Genomic DNA, 13185 nt, shown 5'->3' on the forward strand with positions numbered 1-13185 from the left:
CAGGGTTCAGAGATTTATTATGAGATGCACAGGTGCAACAAAGGATGGGAAGGAGAGCGCAGGTAGCTCAGCATCCTCTCCAGCCCCACAGCACACCCTCAGCCCCGCGTCCCACCGGGCACAATGTCTGCCAGCACCTTCAGCGCCAGGAGCAGCCCGGTGGCCTCCAGCAGCACCAGCACAGCCGCACCGGTGGCAATGCCTCCAGCCTGCCCACGCAGCCAGGCACCCAGCTGAACCACACAGCCCCCCAGGTGCACCACGCCAGCAGCCGCCACGTCTCCCAGGTGCAACACCCCGAAGGCACATTGGTCGTTGGTGATGGAGCCGTTCTGCCACGGATCCAGGCAGCAGGAGGCAGGGACACTGCACGCCTGCACGCCGGGCGCGCTGCAGTTGAAATACCTGCAGGACATATAAGGAGAAGCGCTGGGTGCCCTCTGCTTTCTTGCTGGCCCTCTCCACGCCCCCACCTTCCCCCAGCCCCACTCACGGGTTGCTCTCCCAATCACGGTAGGAGCTGAGCCCGCAGCACCGCAGGCTGCGCTGCACCTCGTCCACCAGGAAGCGCAGGTCGGGCTCCTCCTGGTAGCGCAGCAGGCAGAGCAGCAGGGCATCCTGCAGCGCATCCTGCAGCCGCTGCCGGGCCACCAGCAGCAGCAGTCCCCCCAGCACCTCCAGCCCCACAAAGGCCAACACGGCCCCCACAAAGAAGCGGAGCAGGCAGGTGCTGGAGCGGAGGACGCCCAGGCAACCAGCCAGGGACACAGTGCTGGCCCCCAGCCCTGCCAGCACGAAGAGCAGCATGGGGTCAGAGCCTAGCGGGGCCGAGCGCTCGCCCTGCAGCCAGCCCTTGGCCAGCAGCCCCCAGACCCCTATGCCAAGGGTCAGCAGGCCCAGCAGGAGGAAGAGGAGGTTCCAGAGGAAGGCTAAGTGCCGCACACAGTGGCTGAAGGCACTTGGCTTGCACCACTCCTCCATGTCGTGCTTGGCCACAGGATCATCTGCACCTCCCAGCAGCGAGATGTCATCATCGTCATCAGAGGACTGGGGCAGCTCCGCCAGCTGGGATGTCTGCATGGGGCAGAAGAACCACTTCACAGCTGTAGGGCCCACAGACCCCCAGGACAGTCCGACAGTGGTACCCAGCCCTCATATCCCCCCATGTACCCTACCTAAGGGGGCTGTGGGCTCCTGCAGCCACCACACATCCCACTGTGGCACAGGGAAACAACCAGGTGTGGGGCATCCCTGGGGTCCACAAAGATGGAAGACCATGGGGGTGAGCTCCCCTGGAGCACCCGTCCTTAACAGAAACCCCCATTTATCCCTGCAGAGACCCTCCAAGGATGGGGTGTGGGGTCCCCTTCCTCTCTGGGGGCTGTGAGCTGAGGGCTGTGCTTTCCCAGGGGCCCTGTCCTTAACCAGAAACCCTATGAGGACCCCTCTCCCCCCACACCACCCATAACAGGGACTCCAATTTATGCCTGTGGGACCCCCCTCAGGGCCATGACATGGGGTCACCCCACGGTCCCCCCTACAGCAGGGCTAGGTCCCACCCCACAGCACGGAGGCCCTATACGTTACCTGGGGTAGCAGCCGGCTGCTCTCCCCGCTGCCCACCTCCCCATAGGGCCTAAAGAACTGGGACAGCTGCTCCCTGCCCAGCACCATGCTGCTCCTTAGGGCTGCTGCAGTCATGCTCCCATCATGTGAGAGGCTGCGGCTGGGGCTTAAATAGGGCTGCGGCTGCTGGCCCTACAGCTGGGCCCACTTGGATCCCTCCTGCAGCCCCCAGGCCGGCACCATAAACAGGCAGGAAACCAAGGGTCTGGTGGGGGTGCAGCACCCGTGGTTCCAGAGCAGCACTGGGGAGAGCGGGTTCAGGACCGGAGCCTTCTAAGTGGGATCCGTCCCCACAGCCCCTCGGTGGGGATATGGGGACACCGAGAGACCCCGCACTAAGGGGAACGGTGTGCATAGGCGGAACGAAAGGACAGGGGCGCACCGCTCGGGGGGCGGTTATGTGTGTGGCACCGAGGCACTGCGGGGGACCGGAGAGCGACGCACCGCCCCGCCCAGCGTAGGAACCCTCTGGCGGCGGAACGCCGGGCTGCGGGATCCGGGAGGCGGCGGCGGCGGCGGAGGAGGCTCAGGCAGCGGCGGGCCGGGCCGGGCCCTGTGGGGCGGCGCTGGGCCGAAAGGGGCTGAGGGGAGCGGAGGTCTCGAGACGTAGCTGTGAGGGGGGCTGTGCGGGCAGCGCCATGGCGGAGACGATCGTGAGTGAGGCCCGGAGGAGGCGGTGTGGGGCGGCGAGGGCGGAGGAGGGGCGATGAGGCAGCAGATTCCTGTGGGGCGGGGTAGGCCGCGGTGGGGCTGTGTGCTGGTTGGGGTAGCGCGGGGCCCAGGCCGGGCCGTCCGCAGGGGCAGAAGCAGAGGGCGGACGTCCAAAGCGCCGTGCGGTGCTCCGTTCTGCTTCCTGCCCCCGTGAGGGCTGTGGGGAGGGTGAAGGAGACTCTCTGGGGACGCTGGCAGCCTCCCGTATCGCCCCAGTCTGCCTTCCCCTCCTGTCAGTGTCCCAGCGTGGCTCTTCTCTGCATATCAGTGCTCGTTTGCCCGGTCCTCAGGAAGGCAAGGGCACCGAGGTTCATATTTGCCCCTTCCCAAGCTCTCATTTTGCCCCGTTTGCTGCTGGTTTTCTTCCACCTCCAACTTAAGGCTGCAGCAGAACTGATGGTGAGTGTTTCACCTCTGGGACTCGCAGTCCCTCTGACGCAGGGATGTGGGTTCAGACACGCTGTGCAGGTGCCCATTAGCACTGCTTGGAGCGGTGTTTGTGTGCAGGCACTCCCACAGAAGCTCTGATTCAGCCCCGATCTGAAAGTTGAATTCCACGTGTGAGGTCAGAGCTGGGACAAAAAAGCAGCGTTAGCGTTTTTTTTTTCCATGCCAACTTTTTGCAGGGCCTCCAAACACGGGGGTAATTCATGCTGCAAACATTGCTCACGTAATACCAAATCGCTCCTGTGTGCATTTGCACTCTTGCCTTAAAAGCAGAGATGGGGAGGATTTGTTGTGTGTGCAGAGCTCCAGTGAGTGAGCTGAGTGCAGGGAGGGCTCTGTGCTCCACATGTAACCCAGGCTGTCTGTCCTCTTCTCCCCCAGATAATCCGTGTGCAGTCGCCAGAAGGGGTGAAACGCATCACGGCCACCAAGCGAGAGACAGTGGCCACATTCCTCAAGAAGGTACTCCAGCTCTCCTCCCTTGCAGGGCTGAGCGTGCTGTTCTGTAATGGGTGGCGTTGCTTAACTTAACTGGGAAAACGTGCTGTGGGAAACAGTTCCAGAGGGATAACGAATCAATTTAAAGAAGAAAACTTATTCTGCTTTTCAATTGGAATTTCTTGGGGTGGGAGCTTTCTTGGGAGAGGTCATGTGTTTAATGTTCTCCCAGGGAAATGTCAGCTGTGGAAGCAAAGGCTGACGACCCAGGCACTCCAGCTGTTTGACAGATTGGCTTCTTCAAATGTGATCCAGTTAAAATTCAGCTGCATGATCTGGGATTTGAATGTCGTTTGGATGAGTTTTGCATGCCACCGTTTTTCCTTTATAGTTATGGAGACAGCAAGCAAGTGATTAAGGCAAGATCGTAAAGCAGTGTGAGAGCCTCTGGGGGTCTTATGGGAAAGATTTCCACCCCAGGGTTCAAGAAACACACTGAGTGTTGGAGTTCTCAGATGTGGAGCTGACTGCAGTTTGTTCTTTGGTTTGGTGCAGCTGCTTGGTGCTTGCTGTTTAAGAGGGAGCAGTTCTCCATTTCCTTACCTCCTGGATTAGGATTTCTTTTATTCACAAGAGAAGTGCTTTGTGTTCCCTAAAGGGCTATTCTTTTGGTCAGCTAGATTTTCTTTCTCCCTGCAAGGGAGAAGGGGAGCAGACTGGAATGTTTAGCTGTTTGTGAGTCTGTGCTTTGTTTGAAGCTTGGGCCCAGACCACGACAGCAATCCCCTCCTGACCAAGCCTAAATCCTGACGGGTTTCAGGGCTGGGTACCCTGATACCCTGGATACGCACTGCAGCCTCTGAACGGTCTCACCCAAGGAAAAAGCATTGCTTTCAGAGCTCCTGGAACCTGTGCAAAACAAGCTGCTCAGTTTCAAGGGTTCGTATTACCAAAGAGAGTGCAGAACAATTGTGCTTGCCAGCAGTTAATGTCGGAACAAAAGCATTGGCCCTCACTAAAATTGCCTGTTGATCTGGGAAGAACTATATCCTCCTGCAGAGCTGAATGAAAGTGGTGCTTGGGTTTCTTTCCTAACACAGAGTGGTTTGCTAGAGTTGTACTGTGTGCACTTGCTGTCTCTGAGCTCTACCAAAGCTGCAGAGATAGGTAATTAACTTAAGAATTTAGGAAGAAGTTTGTCATCTAGAGAAACTTTCAACTCCATTTCTAAACTGGTTAAGTTTTAACATGGAATTTGAAAGTTGAAGAGGCTATAAATGATATTTGATAAAGAGTAAAGCAGCTTCAGCTGTGCTGCTGAGAGGATGAGGTGGGAAAAAAGCCTTCCTGGGGGATGAGACTGAGAAATGGTTATTGTGAGGATAAGTTCTGTCAGGAGAAAAGAGGCAAATGGGGGGGGGGAAACACCAAAAACAGGCAGGAGGACAGCAGGAAGAGCTTCTTTGAAATTTATGTAACAACAGGTAGGTGTGAACTGAGGGCAGAGGAGCCACAGAGGCAAAGATCTGGACCAAGGAACTCTGGTGATAGCAAGATGAGAATGATGTGGTTGGTGTGCGCTGCAGGGCTGGAGTGTGGGGACTGCAGAGGATAGTTTCTCCACTTACAGTCACTACAGTGCTTGCCTGGGTTTAGATGTTGTACTGTTTGTGTTGCACAAGTGTGACACATTCTGTTTAAGTTGCTTTTTTACTAAACTGCTTGTGTTACTAAGTGTTTCTATTTTTCTCAGTTATCCTGTGCTCTTCAGAAATGAGGATGAATTCAGCTAAGCTTTTGCAATAGAAGTTCCCTGGACTTAGCGCTTGCTCTGAGCAGCTTTCAGCATCTGACCTGGGGTGTGAGGTATCTTAAACTTTGTCATCCTTTCTCTTTCAGGTTGCAAAAGAATTTGGTTTCAGGAATAATGGGTTTTCTGTCTACACCAATAGAAACAGGACAGGAGAGATCACAGCATCACAAAACAAATCCCTCAACTTACTGAAAATCAAGTGAGTCCTGACAGAGAGTGCTGTGGGCGGAGGGGGAGCTTTGTACAACAGGGTGCCTTTTCTCTAAGTTTGTCTGAACTCCCCTCTGAGCTTAGCAGCAGCAGCCACCATCACAGTGCAGCAGTCTCTGGCTTTCAGCTGTCACTCGCCAGCTGCTTGAAGAGGCAGTCTTGACTGACGTGCAGAAGTGGTGGTCAAAACAACTAGATGTTAGGCTGTGGCAGCTGCTTCTTTGGTCTCTTTTTGCACTGCAGTTTGCTTGTGTGGGTCAGCAACAGGCCTTGTGTTTGCTCCCTCATCCCTGCTTGCACTCAGACTGTACTTTTGCTTTTTTCCCCCGTTTTAATGCCAGGGTCTGATAATCCCCTGTGCAGAAGCCAGGTGCCTAGGGAGATCAGAAATGCCAAACGGTTGATTCACTTTGTGCTTGGTTGTAATGTCTTCATCGTATTAACATCAAGAATAATGTTAAACTGACTTAAAAATACAAGAGCTGCTACCGCTGTGTGCAGCTTGTCACTTGGTTGTGTCAGCACTGGGAGCTGCCTTGGGAGGGCTGTGACTTGGTGTGCACAGGACCCACGTAAATCCCTTTCTCTGGTGGAGCTGTTGCCTCTTTCTGCTTTCTCTTCGTCTTTTTTCCCTTGATCTTGTCTCCTGATAAAAAGATACAAGAGAAGGAGGTAGCTAATGCTCTTAGTAGAGCCATGTTTGTTAGTCTGTCTGTAGCCTGTGATAAATCACACGCTCCTCTGTGATCCAGGAAGTTTGCTACCCAGAAGTACACGCTGAAGGAGCATGGACACTAATGTGGTTTGTAACAAGCAACAGATCTAGCACTGGCGTTTCCTGCACTCTGCAGCATGAAGGAGCCAGTTCCTTCAAGTGGTTAGGGTGGAGGTCTGGTGTAGTTCAGTTGCTGGTGGAAGGGGGAGGAGTCTGAGCCTTTCCAGCTGTCTGAGCATGTCTTATCACCTGCACTCCCACCCCGCTGTATCTGGAAGCAAAGCTTGTGCTGTGCTGATGCCTGTGTGTTTTTCCACCCCCACAGGCATGGCGATATGCTGTTTCTGTACCCCTCGAGCCCAGCAGGCTCTTCCTCAGAGACCATGGACACCTCTGTCTCCCAGGGCTTGCGGCCAGTGGGGGCCCCCCAGGTGGTGGAGGATGACATTGACCAGTATCTGATCAAACAGGATGGGAAGATTTATCGAAATCGAGACCAGCAGCTGTAAGTACCGACGGGCTGCTTGCTGTCAGTGCATCTGTGCCTCACCAGACTGTCACATCTTGCCTGAAACCAAGAGCCAGGAAGTGTGCTATGGGAACTGCCGTCTGAGCCACTGCTTTATCCTTACTGCCTTTAAAATATTCGCGAGGGAAAACAGCCCTTGCCATTGTCCTGCAGGGTTAAAGTAGGGCTCTGGTGAGCTGAGGAAGGAAGCAGATACCAAAATTCCAGGGGCTTAGCCAGGAAGGACTCATTCAGAGCATCTATTGTTTTGATCAAGGTGGCCCCTGTTAGGGGACCAGTGATCATATATTTTGTGCTCTGAAAACAGCAGCTGCTGTTCCATATGGTGTCAGCATGCAGCTCCCTGTTATCTGGGTCCCGAGGTGACAGGCGTGCAGAGCCAGGTCTGCACCTCGTGTGAGAGGTGTGAACAGGGAAATGCTTTCAGACAGAGCTTCAGCCTCAGTGTGGCTCAGCCAGCAGCAATGGGAAGCACAGTGTTGGGGTTTGGTATGTTTGGGAAATCGCAGACAGCTCCTCTGTCAGGGCTCTCTAGAACCCTCACCTTTCCTACTGCCCTGCAGGGGCAGCTGACACAGCTGCATATGTCTCTGGTTGCAGTGCTGAGGTATGTGTGTGACACATGGCCAGGGATGTCCCAGGCAGAAACCCTTCTGTGTCTTCAGATCCCACTACTCCTTATAAAGGAAAAATAAAATGAAGGGAATGAGTGGAAGCCACGTCCAATGGTAGAGATGTGGAATTTGGACTTGGGTCTCTGCCTCTGCTTGGTTTTTGGCTTCCTTTCCATCACGTGCCTTTCTTAACCTTCCCATGAAACCATGGAGTCCATTTTGCTAAGAGAAATGCAGCAAGGTTTAACTTTGCCAAAACTCTTAGCTGCAAGAGGCTTAGATAAACAAAGCAGCTTGTATTTTTGTAAGGGTAATAATACAATGGTGACTTAATACCACCATAAATCTCCACTGATGTTGCTGAAATGTCCTCTGTCTGGATGGTGGTTTTTTTGTGACTCATTGTTGACACTGTCCCAGTTGGCTCCTGCATGGTGGTTGGTTTGGGGCTAGGCCCCTCCACAAAGTAGCTTCTGAAAGGACTCGAGTGAAAATGTTGAAGGCAACCAGGAATTCTTTCTAAGACAGGGTAGCTCACCCTTCCCCTTTGTAGTGTCTTCCATATGGTTTATCTTCAGTGCTGCAGCAGCAAGGAAGTTTGGAGAGATGAAGCCATAAGGTAGAAAATCCTATCTAACCTTTTCAGGCTGATGATAAACGAGGCAAGTGTCACATTATTGAAACAATAAAGGCAAAACCCACCACTCCGTGGCAAAAACATTGTCTTTAACTTGACCACGTTTTTCAAAAGAATAAATGAAGGTATTGTTCTTAGCAGGGAGCCAAAGCACAGCGGCGGATATTTATGATAAAATGTGTGTGTCTGGGCTTGTTCCTGTATTTGTGAGTGCATATCAATCTAAACATGAGGGGATGCTGGCGTTTGGCTGAGTGCATTAGCAGCCTTTAGTGGTCCTTTATGTACATTATCTGCCACAATACTTTGTTAAAAGCACTGCTGCAACTGGATCCCATCCATTTCGTCTTCAGAAGAGCCAACATCCACGCTGCTCTCTAGAGGATCTCTTTGCAGAGCTGGCACTGACCTGTTCGTTGTGCTGGGGCAGAGGTGCACGGGGATTCTTTTGTATTTTCTTTTTAATCAGTCTCCTCAGAAGGAGATGTTTTCCCCTCTGCTTTGTAACTTCACCCAGCAGGTCCTTATCAGTCTGATAAACACATGCTCCCCAGCTTGTTCCAGACCGTTCTCTAGTGACTGATAAAGGGTGAATGTTTTGGTTGTCTTTTTGTTAAGACCACACAGGCCAGCCCTGTGACGTACGTTGGAAATTCTTTGAATTGAAATACAACCTCCAGGTGGGGTTGTAAAACTTGAGAAGCTGTGATCTGACATTGGTTCACGTGGCTGTCCGGAGCAGAATTGCTTGCCAGTGACACAGACATGAGAAGAGTTTGGTCTCGACCCAAGACTCTCACATTTAAACTCACATTACCGCTGTCTCTGTCGTATGCCATAATAAGTGGAGAGTTGCTCGGGATAAGATGATTGTCCAGGTCTTCTACACTAAAACTGTTAAGCTGTAACAGTCACACTAGACTAATTTCTCTGTTATTAAATGAGACTTGTGCTGATTCTGTTTCTCTCTGCATAGGTGTCGCCACGGCCCCTTGGGTAAATGTGTGCATTGTGTACCATTAGAGGTAAGAGCCCCAGGAAAGTCTTACAGAAAATCACCATGGGAAGGCACGTCACCTGAAGCTCTTGGATTCAGTTTCTCCCAGTAGGAATGCTTCTCCTCGTAGCGTTGCCCACATAGAGATGGCAGCTCTGAGTCAGAATCCTGCCATGCACTTTCAGAGCTGCCAGCTTGTGTCCAGGCTAGTTAAAGCTCTGGGCCTTCGTGACCCTGGATTTCTTCTGTTTTTCTGCAGTAATGGTTTAAACAGAAGGTACTTTGAGAGCTCTAATTTTCCTCCCTCTCCACTGTTGCCTGGGTCTTCTTGTTTCATCCCCCTTTCTTCATGCATCACAGCACTTACCAGTTTAACCACCTATTACTCAGGTTGAAGGCAGCTTTAGTAACACCTACAAATGTGCTAAGCTGTGTAATTTGGGGCGTGCAGCAGTGATCTGGGAGAAGTCTGTGTGAGCCACAATGGCTGTTCCTCACATCCCTGCCACGTGCTTTGGAAGTTCCTTGGCCTTGTTTGAGCAGCTGGGCTTTTTGTTTGTTGTTACACACTGAAGAAAAAAGCAGTTTGCCTTTGAGGCTCGCTCTGATTTGTGGGGCCAATCTGTTATGAAAAGTAGGAGGTGTTAATAAAACTCACTGTTGTAAGGTCCCACTGTTTCTGTCACAGTAGTAGCTGTCTTGAAAAAGAGCCTAAATTTTCTTGATTGTTTCCACATTGAGAGGGGTTGAGTCTAGAACATCCATTTGTTCAGTGATCAGTGTACCATCAGGCAGGTGTCTGACCTGGCTTTTCTTTGTGTGGTGCTTTTGGCAGCCTTTTGATGAGGATTATTTAAACCATCTGGAACCTCCTGTGAAGCATATGTCGTTCCATGCCTACATCAGGAAGCTGACCGGAGGGGCAGACAAGTAAGAAAATCTCAGTGTTTAAGGGAATCTAGCTGTACAGTTTTTGTCTAAAAAAAACCCAAACAACAAAAGCACATTTGCACAGCTCTTGCTGGAGTAATGTTGGATGCAGCTTTTGGATGTCAAGCCAAGGAGAAAACACATTTAAAAATAAAGAAAACGTTTTTGGTTATGGATTTCTTTAACTTATTTTTTTTGTGTGTGTGGCAAACTAATTGCTTCCAGGAACAGTACTGATGGGGGGAGAAGGCCAGATGGATGGAAGGAGGTTCCCTGCTTACACCAAGCTCCAAGCCTGGGTCTCAGCTTTGTGGAGAGGCACTGAGCCTGTGGTGGATCTGAGGAGCTTTTATTCACCAAGGGTTTTCTGATCTTCCTATGTGACTAGAACAATAGAGGGGCCTGGCATTTCTCAGGGCCTGATTCTGTTCTGTCCCACTTGCCATGTGCTCTTAGAAACCGTTTCTTGTTGTGCCATGGAGCATCACATATTAATGGGAAAAGGAGGCATCCCCGCTTCATGGTGGGGCTGAGGATGCTGTGGTGACAGGACAAATAAGCACTGAACTGAGAGCTCAGCTCCCTTAAATAAGTTATGCAGAGGTGTAACCTCCTCCCTCCTATTTCTAAATGCTGTTGGGAATTTTTTTAACATCTTTGTGAGATGTAGCTCAAGTCTGTAATACTTTGATTTGAAAGGAACTTCCCCTTGCAGGAAGCTTTGTGCACATGAAAGGAACTCTGATTTGCCCTCACAGTATAATCTATTACTTCCTGTGTGCTGCTTGAATTATTTAAGCTGTGTCCCATGAGTTTTCTCTCTGCTCTTGCTGGAGTACCTGATTAGAGGTTGGGTTGACAAACTCCACACTTTGTGTGGCACTGGGAGGTCCTCTGAAGATGCAAAGCATTGGTGACACCATATCTCCTGCCCTGCTTCCTCAATGACATTTCTGGCCACTAGCTTTTGTGAGACCCAGAAGCAGTTACCATGTTAACAGCAGCCTTCTCTTTTCCTTCTTGCAGGGGGAAATTTGTTGCCCTGGAAAACATCAGCTGCAAGATCAAGTCAGGCTGTGAAGGGCATCCTCCTTGGCCAGAAGGCATTTGCACAAAGTGTCAGCCAAGTGCCATCACTCTCAACAGACAGGTGAGCCAGTGCTTGCAGGGGCTCTTGAGCTTCAAGCCAAACAGAGTCTTGATTTTTATTTTTGGAGAGATGACTTCAAGAACAGCCAGCTTGGAGCAGGATGCCTTTGTGTATTGGCAGTTGTTGAGGAAATGGCTGTTAAGGTCTTCAGTCCTTGCAGAAAGGACTCCAGAATGTATCTGGTTCAGCAGTTTTGTCTTAATGTGAGACATCTGAGCTGGCACCACTAGCAGTGAATCTCCACTTCTGTATTCTTTCATGGGATCTAAAAGCCCTCCCACTGTTTCTCGTTGATTCCTCTTAAATTTCGCTGTCTCTTCTAGTTGCAAAAGCTCATGGGATAAGGGCCCTAGTACAGAAGCCAAGCTAAGGGGATTCTGGGGATGCTCAGCACTTCCCCACAGCCCAGCCCATGGTGAGTTCTGCTTGCTGGGCCAAAGAGTGGTGGTGAAAGCTGAAGCAGAGGGGAGGGAGGCAGCATTCCCTGGTTCCCGTGGTGCCACAGTTCAGCTGTAAGGGGCTGCGTGCATCCCGGGCAGCTGGGAAAGGTGTTGGCAATAGGCAAAGGAGCTGGACCCAGTGGAGGATGGCCTGACGCTTGAACTTTGTCAAACAGAAATACAGGCATGTTGACAACATCATGTTTGAGAACCACACAATTGCAGATCGCTTCCTAGACTTCTGGCGGAAGACAGGAAACCAGCATCTTGGGTATTTGTATGGACGGTACACGGAGCACAAAGACATCCCTCTGGGGATCAGGGCGGAGGTGGCTGCCATCTATGAACCCCCACAGGTAATACAAGCTGTGTACCCTGGCGTCACTGTTGACTCATAAAGATAATCGGGGAACAAAGAAGCACTTCTGTGTTTGGGTAATCTCATGCAGGGTTTCCTAGTGCAGCTCTATAAGGAAAATAGTCTCATGAGAATGACTTTTTATGGCCCTCCGGTTGCTAATGTCGTCACTGGTTATTGCCACTGAAAGGATTTTAAAACCCAGGTTAGCTTTTTATTATTCTTGCATCATCTTTTACATTCCTCTGTTCTCTGATTACCATTTCCAAGGTTATGGTACAGAACAGTTGAAAAACAAATTCTATACTAACTAAAAAAATTGTTAACCTTCGCTTTAATTTCTTACCAGCTCTCCAGGAAAACTTAAAGCAGCTTAATTGGACAGAAATCACATCTGCTGCTTTGATGGGTAACATTGGTAGCTCAGAGTGGGAGCTGCCGAGTCCCCACTAGATGGTGCACGGCACCACCGAGAGCTTCCACAGCCCCAGCGGGTCCTTCAGTCCGGCCTCAGCCAGCCCAAAAGCTGAGCTCCGAGTTGCAGAGCTGCAGACAGAGCCTTTTGTAAGCTCTTCTGTTTGTTTCAAATATCAGCACGGCCATGCCCTCTGTTTCGGTCTCGCTGTTAAATTCTCACTTTGGAAGTTCATCTGATTTACTTGTGCGTGGCAAAAGCAAGGAAGCTTTTGCTTTGCTGGCAAGCAGGCTCTGCTGTGCTTCTTGGCAGAGCATCTCCCCACATGAGAAAGCTCATCTATGAAACACACTCAGATAGAGTTGTGTTTTCCAGGCCTGCGTGGCGGCCCCTGCATTCCCTGAACTTCTGCCTCTGCACTGCTCAGAGACTCCAACAAATGAAATGGGAGGGCAGGACTGGCAGGTTGGAGAGAGCTTGGGAAAATTATATAATCTCTCGCCTTTTCCAAAGCTCTCAGAAGCAGCGATAGCCTGTTTGTAAGTGCTGAGCAAGAGTCTTTCATTCATAAACCCCCGCGTGGTTGGAGAGCTCCTGCAGGATGAGGCTGTGAGTAACAGAGGTCTCTGGAGTGAGAGCAGTCACAGCTAATGCTGAAGGGAAAATGCAGAACTGCTCTTCATCCTCTGCCTTGCTCGTGGTGATGGTTGTGTGCTGTGTTTTTTCCTGTTCTGTTTTACCAGCAAGATTTTCTTTGTGCAGATCGGTACACAGAACAGCCTGGAGATCCTGGAAGATCCAAAAGCAGAGGTTGTGGATGAGATTGCTGCCAAGCTTGGACTGAGAAAGGTTAGGATGATGCTGGATATCACGCGTCTTTTGCGTGGCAGTGAAGAAGGTCACCGGCAGTTCTCTTCAGCTCTGTGGGGCTATTGAAGACCATTTGAGTTCATTTGAAATCTGGCTTAAGTGTTGGTAGCTCCCACCCTTCTAGGTATATTAAAAAAAAAAAAGCAAGCACGAATGTATTTGCGAGGACAAGCGTGCAGCAGGGCTGTTCAGCTGCAGTCAGCAATCCTCTGTCATGAGTGACATCAAAGGGAGTAGCGAAGAAGAAAAAACACGATTTTCCCTTTATTTCCCTCTGACAGAAGC

The 13185-nt window shown here is 51.0% G+C and overlaps 2 protein-coding genes across 2 annotated transcripts in view; one reads left to right on the forward strand and one right to left on the reverse strand.

Annotated features, from left to right (window-relative positions):
• Positions 1 to 2205, reverse strand: TSPAN10 (tetraspanin 10). Its single transcript, XM_415703.7, has 3 exons — positions 1588 to 2205; positions 494 to 1074; positions 1 to 405 (listed from the first exon to the last, which is right to left on the reverse strand). The coding sequence occupies exons 1-3, from the start codon at positions 1699 to 1701 to the stop codon at positions 99 to 101; spliced, it is 1002 nt and encodes a 333-aa protein (XP_415703.2). The 5' UTR covers positions 1702 to 2205; the 3' UTR covers positions 1 to 98.
• Positions 2118 to 13185, forward strand: part of NPLOC4 (NPL4 homolog, ubiquitin recognition factor) — a 27772-nt gene continuing 16704 nt past the window's right edge. The window contains exons 1-9 of the mRNA XM_415704.6: positions 2118 to 2279; positions 3166 to 3246; positions 5122 to 5234; positions 6286 to 6465; positions 8717 to 8765; positions 9573 to 9667; positions 10694 to 10817; positions 11434 to 11613; positions 12793 to 12879. Coding sequence (XP_415704.3) covers positions 2265 to 2279; positions 3166 to 3246; positions 5122 to 5234; positions 6286 to 6465; positions 8717 to 8765; positions 9573 to 9667; positions 10694 to 10817; positions 11434 to 11613; positions 12793 to 12879 — 924 coding nt within the window. The 5' untranslated portion in view covers positions 2118 to 2264. The remainder of the gene's footprint in view (positions 2280 to 3165; positions 3247 to 5121; positions 5235 to 6285; positions 6466 to 8716; positions 8766 to 9572; positions 9668 to 10693; positions 10818 to 11433; positions 11614 to 12792; positions 12880 to 13185) is intronic.

This window comes from Gallus gallus, chromosome 18, assembly GCF_016699485.2.
Source record: "Gallus gallus isolate bGalGal1 chromosome 18, bGalGal1.mat.broiler.GRCg7b, whole genome shotgun sequence".
Classification (NCBI taxonomy): domain Eukaryota; kingdom Metazoa; phylum Chordata; class Aves; order Galliformes; family Phasianidae; genus Gallus; species Gallus gallus.